Below are 15,895 nucleotides of genomic sequence, written 5' to 3' on the forward strand. Positions count from 1 at the left end.
ATCCTACAGGCAAGAAAAAGGCAACACATAGATTCGTTGAGTATCCACGACTAAACATTGCCTATAATGGTGCGTTCCGAAACTAGCTGGCAGCGCCAAAAACTCCGTCGGACAGAGGCATAGCAGCCCACGAACTCGGCACCGCAAAAGAGATAAAATTTTGTTATCAGTACCGAAAGATAATTTCGAAAGGCAATTGTCGCTTGGCTCGGAAAAAGATAACTTTTGTCTAGGAACGGAGGGAATTTGACAGACAACCACCAGACGACATGGCGTTTACTGGCACATTTTCATGAGCAGTTTTTCGCTGTCGCAGCGCACACGGTGCACAAATTTCTGGTATTCCCCTCAAATATATTTATCACTATCCACGAACCACGCCCGTGCCTCCAGTGCCACTTTGCGCTTCGTCTGTTTGTAGTTTTATTTGCTACCCTCTCATCGTCAGAGTTTGCAAATCATGCTTGCTTGCAAACAAAGAGTTTTCCAATGACCTAATTCATTCTCGGTATGACATAGAAATACAATAACCGCTCCTCGTTAATCTGGCATCTGGACATAAGTGTAGAAATGAGGTATTTCTTAATTAATCAAAATTGTTTGTACAAAAACAGGGTGTGCTCCTGCCTACGCGAAGACTAACTAAAATGTGTGACTTTGATGGTATTTCAAAACAAGAAGATGCTCCAATGGACGAACAGCAGCACATCAAAGATGTTATTGCAACAGAAATTGAGACACGTCAACGTAATCTATCAGAAGTTAAAGACATTATCAGAGAAAGTATTGAAAAATATAGAAATGAGTCGAGTCTAATTCAAGACAATGATGTTATTAGAGCATCAAAAACGTACAAATTTGGCATCGCTTCGATCCTTTTGTACTGCCTACATTTTATACGACAATCTTGCTACAATATTTTTACACGTTTTTATAAACGACTTTACAAGAAAGATTCGGAACAGCGGGAGATGCCAGATAACAGAATACCACTGAGTACTATTGACCACTCGTACATCGATCGAAAATACGTTAAATACTGTTTGCGATTATGGCTTCGAGAGGTGGAAAATTTTATCTCTGATACAATTATAAATAATAGCAGTATTGACATTATTTCAGACATCCTTAATTCACTTGATACTGTTCATGATTTAATTTGCATACCTGCACCTCTAAACCAGCTCATGTATTATAAACTTTTGATCCAAAATTACAAAATCATTGGTAACGATAACGAGAAGATATTTGTAAAGAAGTTCAAAGCAAATTTGTTAAGACAAATAATTTTGGGTAACACTTCCATTAGAAATGAACTTGATTTCATAACAGCTTTTATTGATTTTTTGTGCACTTTCAAAAGTATTCAGTCAATTACTGAGGAGCTCAAACTGCATGATTTTATTAGTGATTGTCTACCGTTCAAAGAATTTCTTCATGGACTTACAAATCTCGAGGCATATCCAAATTGCAAAAAGTTTGCAAACTTGCAAGAAATAGCAGGGTGCTTAGAGACGAAAAAAGATTTTATCCTGACTAAAAAATTAAAGGAAGTGATTAGTGCTTACATAAAGCCAATAGAAATACAAAGACAGAAACTAGATGGTCGATTAGTGATCGAGGTCATGGGTAAACGTATTGTTGTCAGTAAAATTTTAACTCCATTAGAAAGAGAGCTTTTAAGGAATAATATAGAAGAAGTACGCATTGTCGGAGCTGACGTTCTGTATATTGATGCAGATCTTAAAAACAAGATTTGGCATGGAAAAAATTTGATCATTTTTGTAAAATCAATAAAAATTGATGGTAATGTTACTTGGGACGTTTCCGGACAAGATAACAATCACATTTATAGCGACAATGCTGGGACCGCAGGTGACGGTCATGGTAAACAAGGGGCAGATGGTTTTGCTGGAGAAAGTGGTGGTAATGTATTATTACAAGCAGACGATATAGAGAATCCGAAGAACTTAGTTATTATTTCCCATGGTGGAAAAGGTAGTGGAGGCCAAAACGGTGGACATGGAAAAGACGGTAAAGATGGACAGGGTATATCCAGAGCAGATTTTGACCGCACATTTCCCTCAGTTGTCAAATTCTGGACCACCGACGAGACATGGGACAATTTACTGCGGAAAACTATTTTCGCTATCAAGGATCGTACAAAATTTGTAGGAAATGATTATGTACCATCTAGACTGAATTACTTTATACGTGAAGTAACAGAAGAGGGAAATGAAATAACTTTTTCCTATTGTGCTCGTGATTTATTAACGAATTGTCAAGCTTATTTGCTCTACACAGGATCACCAGGACAGCCAGGTGGTAATGGTGGAGAATACGGATTAGGAGGTCAAGGAGGATATGGCGGTGAATTAATGACAAATAATCCGCATATTGTTTTTACTGCTAGACAAGGAGAAGACGGGAGAAATGGAAATGGCGGCTACCATGGAAAATACGGAAGAAATGGCTGGGATATGGGCTATACTGATTACCAATTATGGCCCGAGACTAAATTTTATGGTAGAGATCAAAATATTAAACTTAATATTGAATATCACACTCTTAGTCCTGATGATGCTGTATGGTGCCCTTATATGGGAAAGTATGCTACGATCCGTGCTTCTAACATTCATCTCAGAAGATCAATGGAATATAAAATGCGGAACAATGTCAGACAAAATTGTGAACATCAGCATCAAGCAAACCCTACAAGAAAGAAAACCATTTCACAAAGTAAAATTTCAACAGACTACTCTCATCACTTCAGCTCTGTAACAGCTAATATTTTGTCAAACCTGCAGGCCAGCTTAAACAACATTAATCAGATTGCTTTACAAGCAATGGCGCAAAATATCGAGCTGCAAGAGGAAGTAACAATAGAGGTAAGAGTGCAACGCCATATCAAGTCCAGTGATCAGAATATCAATTTCCGTTGCAAAAACATTACGCCTCTACAAAGTACATCTGGCATTGATTTTGAACATAGTGATGAGTTAGACGTTCAAAGTGTAATTGATCAATGGAAAAATCACTCATTATCAGAGAATTGGCATAAATTGAAATATATGGAAGCAAACAAACTTCAGCTTGACGAATTAATTTCCGCACTTGAAATCATTAAATGTAAATTTTTTGACAACCAGGAATCTCAACGTAGAAAAGAACATAATGCACTACTAGATATAGAGAACCTTCTCAACTCAAAGTATCGATTTGCTATACTTCAAGAAATCGCAAGACAATTACCAATGCATGATGATATTACTTATCAGCCGAAAGTAACACCAGAAAGAGCAGCAATATACCTGGTTGTTGGCAGAGAGAATGAAGACGATAGTGATCATCAATATTTAGGTTCTCTGAGTCAATATATTTACCAGGACGGGAAGAAAAAGCGAACAAAAGTTTTTCAATTTTGTGAAAGAAAATTACATACTGTAAATTATGAAGCCTGGTGGCCGTCTGTTAGAGCATTTGTTATCGAAGCTGGAAAATTAGAGCAAATAGATCCAGATCTCGGCAAATACTGTAATCAATATGTAGAGTTCTTAGCAAAACAGGAACACAGTTTAAATATATTCTATGATTTATTTGAAAGTGAACTGAAACGGCACAGTGACATATATTCTTTATGGATCGATGCTAAAAATAATCCATTTTTGAGAGATGAACTAAGAACAGAGATGAGCAAACACCCTTTTTTAAATGCACTTCACAATCGTTTCATTAAACAGCTTGGGCAAATGTATAATTGGAAGAAATGCTGCGAAGATCAAAAGGTATTGAAAAAATGGAGGGATCACATTCGTAAAAAGGGTCCATTATCAGAAAGCTACAGAGAGTTATTAGCTCATGTTTTTAATGTAAACATCCGATTATATGTTGAAGATCAAGATAACAAACTGCATTTATTTGACAATCACAAACCTTCGTCACGTCAGAATATCCACATCTTACTACGTGGTTCCAAGTTTATTCAATTGAAGTTTAATAAGAATTACTTGGACTTGGAAAATGCACGTAACAAAACCGAAAGTCTATACGCGTATTTGTTTGCAAAGTTCAAGTTGTTGAATAAAAAAGACGATTATGAGAAATTTTTGGATATACAAAGTTTGTTATCCGATCTGAGATTTTTCGGCAACGATTACTACACAAACACCGAAGAAACGGAAAGATTGCAAAGCCCGGACACAAAAGTTATAACATCTAAGGGATCATTAAATTTAGAAGTTGGAAGATCGAATCAAATTTATTCAGGCATTGAGAAATATTATTACGATTGTGAAGAGTCGTCAAAAACACAACAACATGGTTTAGATGTATTTTTTGAATGTTTTCATAATGAATTGAAAAGACACGAACATGTCTTTGCTCTATGGATTGAAAGTATAAAACAACCTTTTGTCAAAAATGAACTGGAAATAGAAATTCAGAAACACGACTTTTTGAATGCTCTGTACAATCGTTTTATTAATGAACTTGGACCAGAACTGAATTTGAGTAAATATGCTAATGATGCAGTTATTTTTCGAGAATCTAATAATTATATTCCTGCAAGAAGATTACTGTCAAAAAGCTGTGCAGATTTGCATTATGACTTGGTAAGACAAGACCATGAACTAGAAACAGAGTATATAAATCAAAGCAATACGTTTATACAGGTCTTTGCACAGATTGCGTCGTTCGATAGAAAGGAAGAATTTGCAGAATATTTGAAAAAACAAATTTACGCATCCAGTAGCAACTTTCTAAAACATGACGCTGTTAGCGAAGAGCAAGAAGTTATCGCAATTTCGGAATACTTTTCAGTTCCAGAGGAACAGTCACAGATAAAAGAACGATTAGAAAAGATAACATCTCAGTACTCTGGTTATCAGGGTATTTTACGCACAATGTCAAAACGTTTTGCCAATGATGGAAGACACGTGTCTTTTCGAGAATTATGCTGCCTAGTGAACTCAATTCTTAACTCTGTTATTGAAGATAGAAACGAACAAAACACTTTTTCTTGGATAATCGCAGCATATCCTCAAAAAAACTGGATAGATGAGTTGGTATTGCTGGAGATAGAGAATTTTTTACAACGACCATCGCCACATAAGTCCAAATGGAGAGAGTATTTGTCGCAGATACAAAATAAGGAAGTCCTCTCATTATTCAGATCGAAACTAAATCAGCAAACGCCAATCTGTCCAATTTCCAATAAGTGTATCGAAGATACTCTGCATCTACTTATTGATATTTCAGATGATATCGTCGGCCTGGAGGAGCTGGAATTATCAGAGTGGCCTTATGCTCTCAAGGAGAAATATTGGACACACAAGTTATCTCTGTTAACAAATTGGCAGCAAACTGAAATATTATCGGAAGCTTCTTATTATCTTTTGTCTATGGATAATACTTTTGGAACGAACATGACGGAAAAATTTTTACAGATTATAGAAAATAAAGACTTGAGTTCTGATTCGTTGACTAATATTTTATCGAACTTTCACAGTGGTAAATGGAATCTCAACGAGGAAACGTTGGACGCCTTATCTTCCAGTGAGATTGGTAAATGGAGAGAGATAATGGACCGTGAGTTTGTCGGAGATGGTAAAGAACGCGATGTGAAACAATTGATTAAACTAATTATTGATAATGCCAATACTTCACAAAGCATACGTGATAAATTACCTGAAATTGAAAATTATATAAGCAATATTGACAAACAAATGCCTGCAACAAATGTCAATCCAAATTCTACGAGTGATATAATGAAAGACGTTCTCGCAGAGAAGTCGAGAGTACATGAAAAAAGGATGGCTGGTTATGAAGATAACTTACAATTGCTCGTTAAAATAGATGGTGCAATAGAATCAAAAAGAGGATTCAAACTTCGAGATACACAAAAACTAGCCATACTGGCATTGCTTTCATGTCAAAGTAATACTTTAGCACAGGTATCGACTGGAGAAGGAAAGTCACTGATCGTAGTAGCAGTGTCGATTATATTAGCGCGTCGTGGCCAAAAAGTAGACGTCATAACTAGCTCATCGGTATTAGCAAAACGTGATGCTGAAATTAACAAAGACATCTACGAGTTCTTTGATGTCAGTGTATCACATAACTGTAATGAAAATATTGAAAAGCGAAGAGAAGCATATTCAAGCAGCCAAGTAGTATTCGGTGATTTATCTAGTTTTCAGCGTGACTACTTGCAGGATCGGTTTTACGGACAAAACATTTTGGGGGATCGTAACTTTGAAAATGTAATTGTGGATGAAGTGGATAGTATGCTACTTGATAAAGGCAACAATATGCTATACTTGTCCCACGATCTAGCAGGATTGGATAAGCTACAATCGATCTACATTTATATTTGGCAGTGGGTCAGCAGGCCAGCTAAAAGTCAAGAAGACCTCTCCTTGGCGCTTGACGCCAAGTTAATTAAGGAAGCAGTGCTAAAAGATTTATATGGTGTGATAACAAAAGAAGATATAAGAAAACTTAATTCTGAGCTTGATGAGCAGCAAGTGAAAATGATATGGGAATGTCTGATAGAAGCAAAGATATTAGACGACAGTGGTAAAATGTTAATACATGATGATAAATTTGAAATTCTACTTCCGACTGCATTTAATGCTTACAAAAGTCGTCTTCGTTATCTTTTAAAAGAATGTATTACAAGAGACAGGTTCATACACGTCCCCAATTATCTTAAACCTTTTATTGAAGAGCACTTGGAAAGTTGGATTAATAACGCTGTAATAGCAGTTGGTATGCGAGAATGTCACGATTACATAATAGATGTAGATAGAACTGGAACTAGTTCAGACCTTAATCCAAATATTACGATTCTTGACAGAGACACCGGAACAGACCAAGCAAATTCTCAATGGGACGAAGCATTGCATCAATTTTTGCAACTTAAGCATGGGTGTAAGTTGTCTACGCAAAGCCTGAAGGCTATCTTCATTTCTAACGTGTCATACTTGAAATGTTATCGGCATTTATATGGGTTAACAGGCACCTTGGGATCGCAAAGAGAAAGAGAGTTACTACAGGAGATACATGAAGTCGATTTTGTTACAATTCCTACAGCCAGACAAAATAAATTTTACGAAGATATACCCCGTCTTTGTACTACGAAGGAAAAATGGATTGAAGAAATATTTTTAGAGGCAACGAAACTCACCGCAGAAAAAGAACGATCAGTCTTAATTATCTGTGAAACAATAGATGATGCAAACACGTTACATAAAGAATTAATAAAAAGGGGCGCAACTAACGTTCACACTTATACCAGAGACTATGAAGAGTTTGATATAGCTAAAGGCAAACCTCTGGAGCAAAGACAGATTATTATTGCAACAAATCTTTCTGGTCGTGGTACCGACATAAAAATCACACCCGAATTGAGGAAAGCCGGAGGATTACATGTTTGCTTAACTTATTTACCAAACAATAGCAGAGTGGAACAGCAAGCATTTGGCCGCACGTCAAGAAATGGAGACGAAGGTTCTGGTCAATTAATCATTATGGTCTCAGGACTAAAACATGGTAATTCGAAAATATTAGATCTCAAAAAACAGCGTGATGCGGGAGAATTGTACCGTATATCCGAAATCAAAGCCTACTATGAGACTCAAATTACAATAGAGGAACGATGCCTGAATGAATTCCAGACCCAGTATGAGTCCTTGAAGAGTAATCTCGACAAGAACAATGTAGGTACTGAAATTACAAAAATCCTATTGCAAAGCTGCTTAGATCGGTGGGCCTTTTGGCTAGATGGAAACAATAAATGCATTAAAAATTTGACTGATGAATATAGTAAAGCGAGTTTTGAAAAATCTTTGAAGAATTTCACTAATCAATTGAAGCAGTTGAGATCTCGGAATTGCAAAGACTGGTTACTGTGGGTTGACAAGCAGCCAGTTCATATGATAAAACTGGGAAAATATTTTATTAAAAATAAACCGTATACGGAGGCTATTAAACTGTTCGAAAAAGTAATTGATCAAGAACCACACTTTTCTGAAGCTGCTCATTATTATAAAGCGTTTGCAATGATTAAAACAATTGACTGGGAGAATAACTCTGCAGATGAACAAAATTTACAACAGATGAAATCACACTTACGAAACGCTTTACATCTTTTCAATGAGCACAGTAATTTCTCCATGTACGCAGCCAGTTTTATCACAAATATGAAACAGTATAATTACAACAGCATCGTTCAAATCGACACCTACGCGGAGCAACAAAAGAGTCTAAGTCACTTATACTCTATTTTTGCACAATCCATCGATGATATTTTGGGTCAGCCTGTGACTGCAGAGTCGTTTATTAATGACGATTTTGATGAAGAGTTAGCAGAATTTATATACGAAGATCTGGTTGCACATAATATTTTGAAAATGCCAAGTATCAAAACTGAAATTTCCGAAGAAGCACTAAATAGAGTTAGTTTCGACTGTGGAATATTAATTGATGAGCTCAAAAAATTTGTTTCTGTATCCAAAGGTAAAGAAATTGATGAGAAACTGCTTTCCAAATTGAAAAACGACATCAAATTACCGAGTAAGGAGTCTTTTTGGAAATTATCAGTCGAGGAAAATATTTTGTGTGAGGAAATTAAGTGCATTATTATAAATGTTAAAAAGATGGAACGAGTTGACCCTTCATTGTTGAATTTGCTTCGTATTAAAATTGAAGAAAAAGAGTTAAAACGTCAAACCTTGGAATGTAACGATGAAAATGAAATCGCCCTTCACGGGCAACAGGATCTGGCACAAAACAATTTCAACATGGAACCGAACGACTGTATTATACTTGAAAAAAGTGATTTCAAAGCAGCGATAGCTAATAATGATGCGAAATATCGAGCTTTAAAAAAAAAGGAGGTTATATGGTGCAATAAAAAAGCATGTGTGAACTTCTGGAAAATTGCCTCTACAAATCTTCCTTATTATGATTCTGTAACTCCAGAAGATTTTATTTCGGTAAATATTCCTGAAAATGATGCTGATCAAATATTAGCAGAGCTTGTCGAGCAAAGGGTTCTTGCAAAAGACAAATCCACAAGCAATGTCTACCGACTAATAATTCCGTACTATGAAATTGACCAAATCCAACTTCCGTCTTATCCGCTTTATCAAAATGCTGTTAGATCATTATTACCACGGTGTTTCAACTACAGAATCGCTCTTCAAACAATTAAAAATCAATTTGACACAAACCAAGAAATCCCTATGTGCCTGCACTTACCAAGTCGTCCGCACAATAAATTAGTCTTTGAATTAACAGATCAGAGAATTATTAGTTTTGGTAGGGTTAACAAGAAAACAGTTGATTTTGAAAAAAGTTTGAAAGGCATTTATAATAAAATGTTGACCGTAAACGAATTGAAAGCTATACTTTTTCAAAACAAAATTATTCCACCAATAAAGAATATTAAAGCACTTTGCAACCATCTAGTTACACATGGTTGGCTTTCTCAACATGAATCCAAGTATTCTATTAATGATTCTAACCAAAGGAAAGCACTTACGAAATTCAAAAATATTGAAGAAACAATGCGGCAGATTTTAAACAGTCGATTACAACTTGTTAAACAAGAAACGCTTAATCATGTTATAAAAACTTTACAAGAATCAGTTGGTACTTTAAAATCTTTTTATGCTCCTGACAGTCATCTAAAACCTCTTACCGAACATGTGGCTCTAAATAAACTTGTGAAAATAGAGGAAGTCCGTATATTCAATTTGAATGGTTTAGATGAAATTTTACTATTAGAAGAAAAGAAATGTACAAGAAAAATGATTTTTAATGCAGCAACGGTGATAGTTGGAGGGGTGTGTCAAATAGGTTTGGGTACTGCGATAGAATACTTTTCAATGGGAGTTATGAAGAACTTTAGTAGTGCATTTTTTACTGAAGGTATAAGTGATATCTGGTACGGAATTAGTGCTGCTAAATCAGGATACGTTAATTGGAAAAATTATAAACAACATAAGATTCAGAGTTTGATATTCACAACTATCACATGTGGTGTAGGACCATATGTTCCGCGAGGCACTAAAGTTTCCGTTTTTGGTCATAAAATAACTGGACCTAGCTTAGAACTTGGTGGGAAAGCATCTGCAAGTTCCAGTTATGAATTGATGACAGCTGTTGGTAGGGCGGGTGTGGGGAGAGTGGTAGGAAAACGTATTACATCCAAAACTTTAATTGCAATGGCATCTAGATTAGCCAAAGCAGGCATTGATATGTTGGTGAAAAAAAAACTACAAGTTTTGTGTAATGGTATAAGATCTAAAATTCTATCAGATATCGAAAAAGAGGTAGGAAATCATTGTATTATGGCAAAATTAGAAGCAGTGTATAGAAAACTGGGAAGAGTTGAAGCCAGGAAACTAATTAATGATCTGACTGAGAGATTCTTCACTAAACAAAGTATTATGGAAATAATACTTCCCGTTGCGTGTAATATAGTTTATGCTGTAACTCAAAAAATAAGCAATGCAATTAAACAGCTTTTACGCGCGGAAAAATGTTTACAAAATTTTCTCATTCAAACTATCACCAAAATTCTGGCACTAATTCCTGCAGTAAAATATCTCGTAAAAGCTGACAACGTAAGAAAATTAACGAATAATTTTTTGATTACTATAGACAAAGAACTAGAAGATCTATTAGACGATAATGAATTTCAGGTAAATTCTAATCTGGAGACACTTGAAGAAGAACAGAAAGTAGAAGACAGTGAGCGTTTTAAAAACGAAGTAATTGCTGAGTGGAATTCGTTGCTTCGTGATAAAGCAGGACAAGTAATTGAAGAAGAAATTGTAAGACCTATCCTTAACGAAGGTGTTGTCCGATTGGTTCGGTATTGCGAAAATGTTATGAAAAACCAATACCAAACTGTCAAAGGAAGAAGATATAATAAACACCTTGAACAGCTAAAGCAACGTTTCCAAAAGGATCAAAAAAGTACTCATATCCGTAAGCCTAGTAGCCAAATTATATTAAAAAGCTACATAGAGAATGAGTATCATAAGAACCTTCTCAAATTGACTGCTAAAAAAAAAAAAAAATGCTCCAATGAACTTTGCTTGTATTGATGTATGTCATCAAGCGGTATGTAAAATATTAGAAAGGCACGGTATTAAAGAATTTAATCTTATCGTTAAAGGAAAAGGTGGTATAAGACATAAATTCTCTTCTGCGAAGAAAACAACAAAAATCAAAGGTAAAATAGTTGAACTTGATCTGAAAGATAATCAGTTTCGACTTCATAGAAGCGGTACATCGTCGAATACTGCAAATAGCGAACCTGAAAATGATTGTTTGTATGAGGCCTTATCACAACAGATAAATTTGAGCATGAATTCTGAACTATTCAGAGCTGAGGTTGCTAACTGCATTGAACGCAATCCCAATATACGATATCGAAGTAAACAAGATTGATCTGTGTCGTAAATAGTTTATATATACCTGTATTGTGGTGCATTTAATCGTTAGATACGATTAAAATATATAAATATTTTCGTACATACATTGTAATATTGTAACATTGTAACAAACATGTATTTTTATGAGGTTCCTGAGAAATGTAGTGGTAACTTCGAATTTCCAAACATACTGTTTTTTAGGCGACTCAAACTCTACGTCTGATACTCGAATGATTAATTGCAACAATTTTTAATTAGAATCCTCTTCATTTTTTCAGTTACATTCATTAAGGTCATTCAAAATCATTTCGTGTCTTACCATTCAGGTATTTACGATATATTCAAAGAGATTATATCTCTACTGTATTTCTCAGTTTCAACCCTTCTTATCTATTGCAAGATTCGAATCACGATAAATGGATTAATTAATAAACTCCTCAAACGATATAATATAAGCTCGAAGTCATCTTCCTCTCGGCAATAACGTGGTTTGTGACCACAGTTGCACAAGGAATAAAAATTCTCGATAGAAATCCAAGATTTTCAACGTACGTTAATCCTAGTTTTTAGTATCTTATGTCTATGATCTAACTGAAATCCAATTGCTACCAATACTATAATTCATAATGAAAACTTCCAAGATTTTCTTTTAAGATTATTTTAACTAGGTTTAGTAATTACAATTTGGCTAGCTCGAAGTGTTTCGCCTCGTTACAATGCTAACTGAACTATTTTAAAATACTTTGGCGAAACAACGCGAGCTAACAAAGTATAATGTTCAATCTGAGCTTATTAATATTCACCTGATTAATTGAAAAAAAATATGAACACAGGCTTCGTACAGCAGAAATTGCCATTGAGATTTTACGGTTTTAATATTTTAATTTGAATATTCCATGAAAACTTTGTGGTCAGTTGAAATTTTTTTTCAATGACAATTTCTGTTATATGTTTTACTTGTAGCAATATGATAATGTATATTCCAAGGCAAAAAAAACATATGCATATTTAAATCAGCTATGTAAGCTTTTTAAATATCTGTATTTCTTTAAATCAGCAGTTTTTTTGTAAGTTGCATCCCAGTACACTCGATTGGCTACTGATGAACCACAACTATTACGATGAAAAAAATTTCGTTTATTGAGGCGTCGTTACAACAACCATCGCAGTTGATAAGATTGGCTCTATAATCAACTATCCCACGCCGAAACTGGATCGACTTCAACTTCAGAAAGAATGAGGCAACGTTCCTTATTCCCAGACTTTGTAAGTAAGCAGCGATAGACCTTTCTTTAGTAGAAACTACCAAGCATGTGATTAATCAAATAATTCTCTGCCGCAGTCCATCATCGAAGGCGCTCGTCGAAGAGTGTGAAGAGCCAGAGCAAGAAAACCAATTTGGCACTCGTGATCAGCTGTTTGCAAAAAACTGGATCACTAGATGAAATGTCATTTTCTTTTTGGCTTGCTTCATGGAAATAGAAAACTTCAAAGACGAAAATAATTCAAACAGCACATACACCTGATATTACCGAATGAGATGAGAGGCGCCGAGTCTGAAATGAGAGCATATTAAATTTGGAACTGTTCGCAAATACGTCATGCAGTAATAAGTCAAGATTCCGAGCGCTTTCAGGAGAAATACTTCGACAGGACCGTCAGGAGTGTTAACCAACTTCATATCTTCGATACATCGGAGCCGCAATCGTTAGATGCACCTTTTTGTTAAATGTGAAACTTGTAAAATGTTATTTTATTACATTTTCAAAAAATTAGGACCTTGGAATATAACGCTAAATGAAAATTTTGATATTATATTCAATTTTTAAGAAATATTGAATGAAGTTTTTTTCATGTTATACGCTTTGATAATAGCTTTTTTCAAAAATCTGAACTCTTTGCGCAAGTAACTGAGAAGTTATTTTCTTAATAATTCATTTAATGAATTACATGTTGATTCATTTTTTGCAGGACTCCAAACCATTTTTAAACATCCAATAATCGTGGATGTAAACAGAATATTTTGCATCAGAGTTCAGATTTTATCTTGTTCTGTAGCATGCCGATGTTATTATACCTAAAATATGTCTACAATATATATATATATTAGACTGGGCCAAAAAAATTCACTATTTTTTTTTTTTGAAAAATATATTGAGAATATCATTTAGTATGGCAAAAAAAAATTTCATGAAATTTTAAGCCCTTAATATTAACTTTAAGAGGTCTATCATCGCTATTTTTGATTTTTAGTAATAATTTGATGTTTTACGTCAGAACTGTCGAAATATTGATGTGAAAAAATTTATGTTCACTTATCCCTTTATAAAATTAAATTCCCTACAAAAAAGGTCTGATTATAGATTTTTGTCAGACAAGCCGTTTCCGAGTAATTAAGCTTAATAACTTGATATAATTTCTCGATTAATTCTCGATTAATTCTCGAGAAATTATATAATTATATATAGAATAATATAATTTCTCGATTAATTCTCGATTAATTCTCGAGAAATTATATCAATTTATTAAGCTTAATTACTCGGAAACGGCTTGTCTGACAAAAATCTATAATCAGACCTTTTTTGTAGGGAATTTAATTTTATAAAGGGATAAGTGAACATAAATTTTTTCACATCAATATTTCGACAGTTCTGACGTAAAACATCAAATTATTACTAAAAATCAAAAATAGCGATGATAGACCTCTTAAAGTTAATATTAAGGGCTTAAAATTTCATGAAATTTTTTTTTTGCCATACTGAATGATATTCTCTACATATTTTTCGAAAAAAAAATAGTCAATTTTTTTGGCCCAGTCTAATATATATAATATATAATATATATATATATATATATATTATACTTATACTTTTATATTAAATAATATCATTAGCGAGAAAATGGAGTATTTTCAAGTTTTAATTTAAATTCGCCTCTTTTGCTTGTATCTCATACTTTACATCATAATTTTAAGGTTTACGTTTTAAGAATACAGATACTGAACAGGGGTAGCTTACTTCTCCCAGTGAAAATTTTTCTAGGTCGACTTCAACTTGAAAAACTAAAATTCTATGTAAATCAAAATATTGTTTATTTATTAGAAATTAGTTTGAAATATTTTTTTCAAAATGACCATTCGGTGAAAGATTTCTACCATAAATATCGTAAAAACTTTAATTATCGTAGTGCAAACAAATTTTTATTAGTGATTTTCTGATAATTGCATATTATTTCTGAATGTCGTATTACACAAAGTTCTGTTCAATTTGATCAGGCGTGTAACTCTAAAAATTGTACCATTACCGGATGTGAACTATCATCTATTCTAGAATATATAAATACCTGTGTTCGGTTTTTATAAGCATTTATTGCACATAATACTAATTTTTTTCTCAGTTCCACGTGCGTTTTGATTTTTGATATATACATAAACTTTAGAAATCCCGTACTGACAATGAGTTTTATAGCAAAACGCATAGTGGTGAATGATTTATTATATTATCAACATTGCAATTATTAACAATACAATAAATTTGAAAATGACAAAAAGTATAACTCTGAATATTCATGAACTACAGTTACATAATAATGCCATTTAAATGAGATCTCTGAACCTGTGATCTCATGACACCTGGTATCTCTTATGCCAAGTACAACCAACCAAAAAGCTAGAAGAGAAAAAAACACGTCTCTAAAAAACCGAAGGTTTGTAAATCTTAAAAGGCTCCTTTAAAACTACAAATTTCATCTGCATTGTTTCATAACTTTGTCAAGTAATTGCTCACAGGTAAATTTGACTTACTATAACTAGTGGCTAATTGTACAGAATCAACTTGAGGTCTGCCGGTGTTGCGATGACTATGAAAGGTGCTAGAAAGGACAGATTCGCAGATGCTGCCATCGCTTGTAATTCCATCTTGAGCAAGATCCGTGACAGAAAGAAATACACGGTATTAATTCAATGTTGGGTAAGTAAATAGCCCAACTTGGAGTACGACACGTAAATATCATTCTGCAGGCGCCTGGCTAGCTATTCAAAAATATCTTCCAATTCGATTTTTAATTTGGTAGAATAATTAACTTGAGATATTATTGTACAAGATACTCTTGCGATATTGACATACCTTCAGTGCACGCTTGGAATGCCGTCGTACTACGCGACTATAAATTCAACTCTGAAAATCCGTACTGTTCTTGGGTCATTCGTTTGAAAATCCTAAAACTAATCAGGTGATACGATCGTGCATAGCAATATATGGCCAATTGGCGGAAAGCGCGCGAAATTCCGTTGCGGTTTTAAATCGAACGATTTTAAATCGTATTTAAAAAACTTGAACATGATTGGCTCAAAATATGATGAAACTTTTGACGAGTTCTTTAATTATAATTACGAAACAAAATGTAGCGCCATCTACTCTCTATTACCCGCTATATAACACTCGTAGAGA

The 15,895-nt window shown here is 34.2% G+C and overlaps 1 protein-coding gene and 1 long non-coding RNA gene across 2 annotated transcripts; one reads left to right on the forward strand and one right to left on the reverse strand.

Annotated features, from left to right (window-relative positions):
* Positions 1-523: 523 nt before the first annotated feature.
* Positions 524-7,082, forward strand: LOC124308340 (uncharacterized). The gene is made up of 2 exons (XM_046770944.1): positions 524-6,768; positions 6,857-7,082. The coding sequence occupies exons 1-2, from the start codon at positions 648-650 to the stop codon at positions 6,952-6,954; spliced, it is 6,219 nt and encodes a 2,072-aa protein (XP_046626900.1). The 5' UTR covers positions 524-647; the 3' UTR covers positions 6,955-7,082.
* Positions 7,083-14,541: 7,459 nt separating this feature from the next.
* On the reverse strand, positions 14,542-15,798 carry LOC124308344 (uncharacterized). The gene is made up of 3 exons (XR_006908969.1): positions 15,572-15,798; positions 15,250-15,363; positions 14,542-15,115 (listed from the first exon to the last, which is right to left on the reverse strand). It is a non-coding gene; the product is annotated as an uncharacterized LOC124308344 (long non-coding RNA).
* Between the last annotated feature and the right edge of the window lie 97 nt (positions 15,799-15,895).

Source organism: Neodiprion virginianus, chromosome 7 (assembly GCF_021901495.1).
Source record: "Neodiprion virginianus isolate iyNeoVirg1 chromosome 7, iyNeoVirg1.1, whole genome shotgun sequence".
NCBI classification, from domain to species: Eukaryota; Metazoa; Arthropoda; class Insecta; order Hymenoptera; family Diprionidae; genus Neodiprion; species Neodiprion virginianus.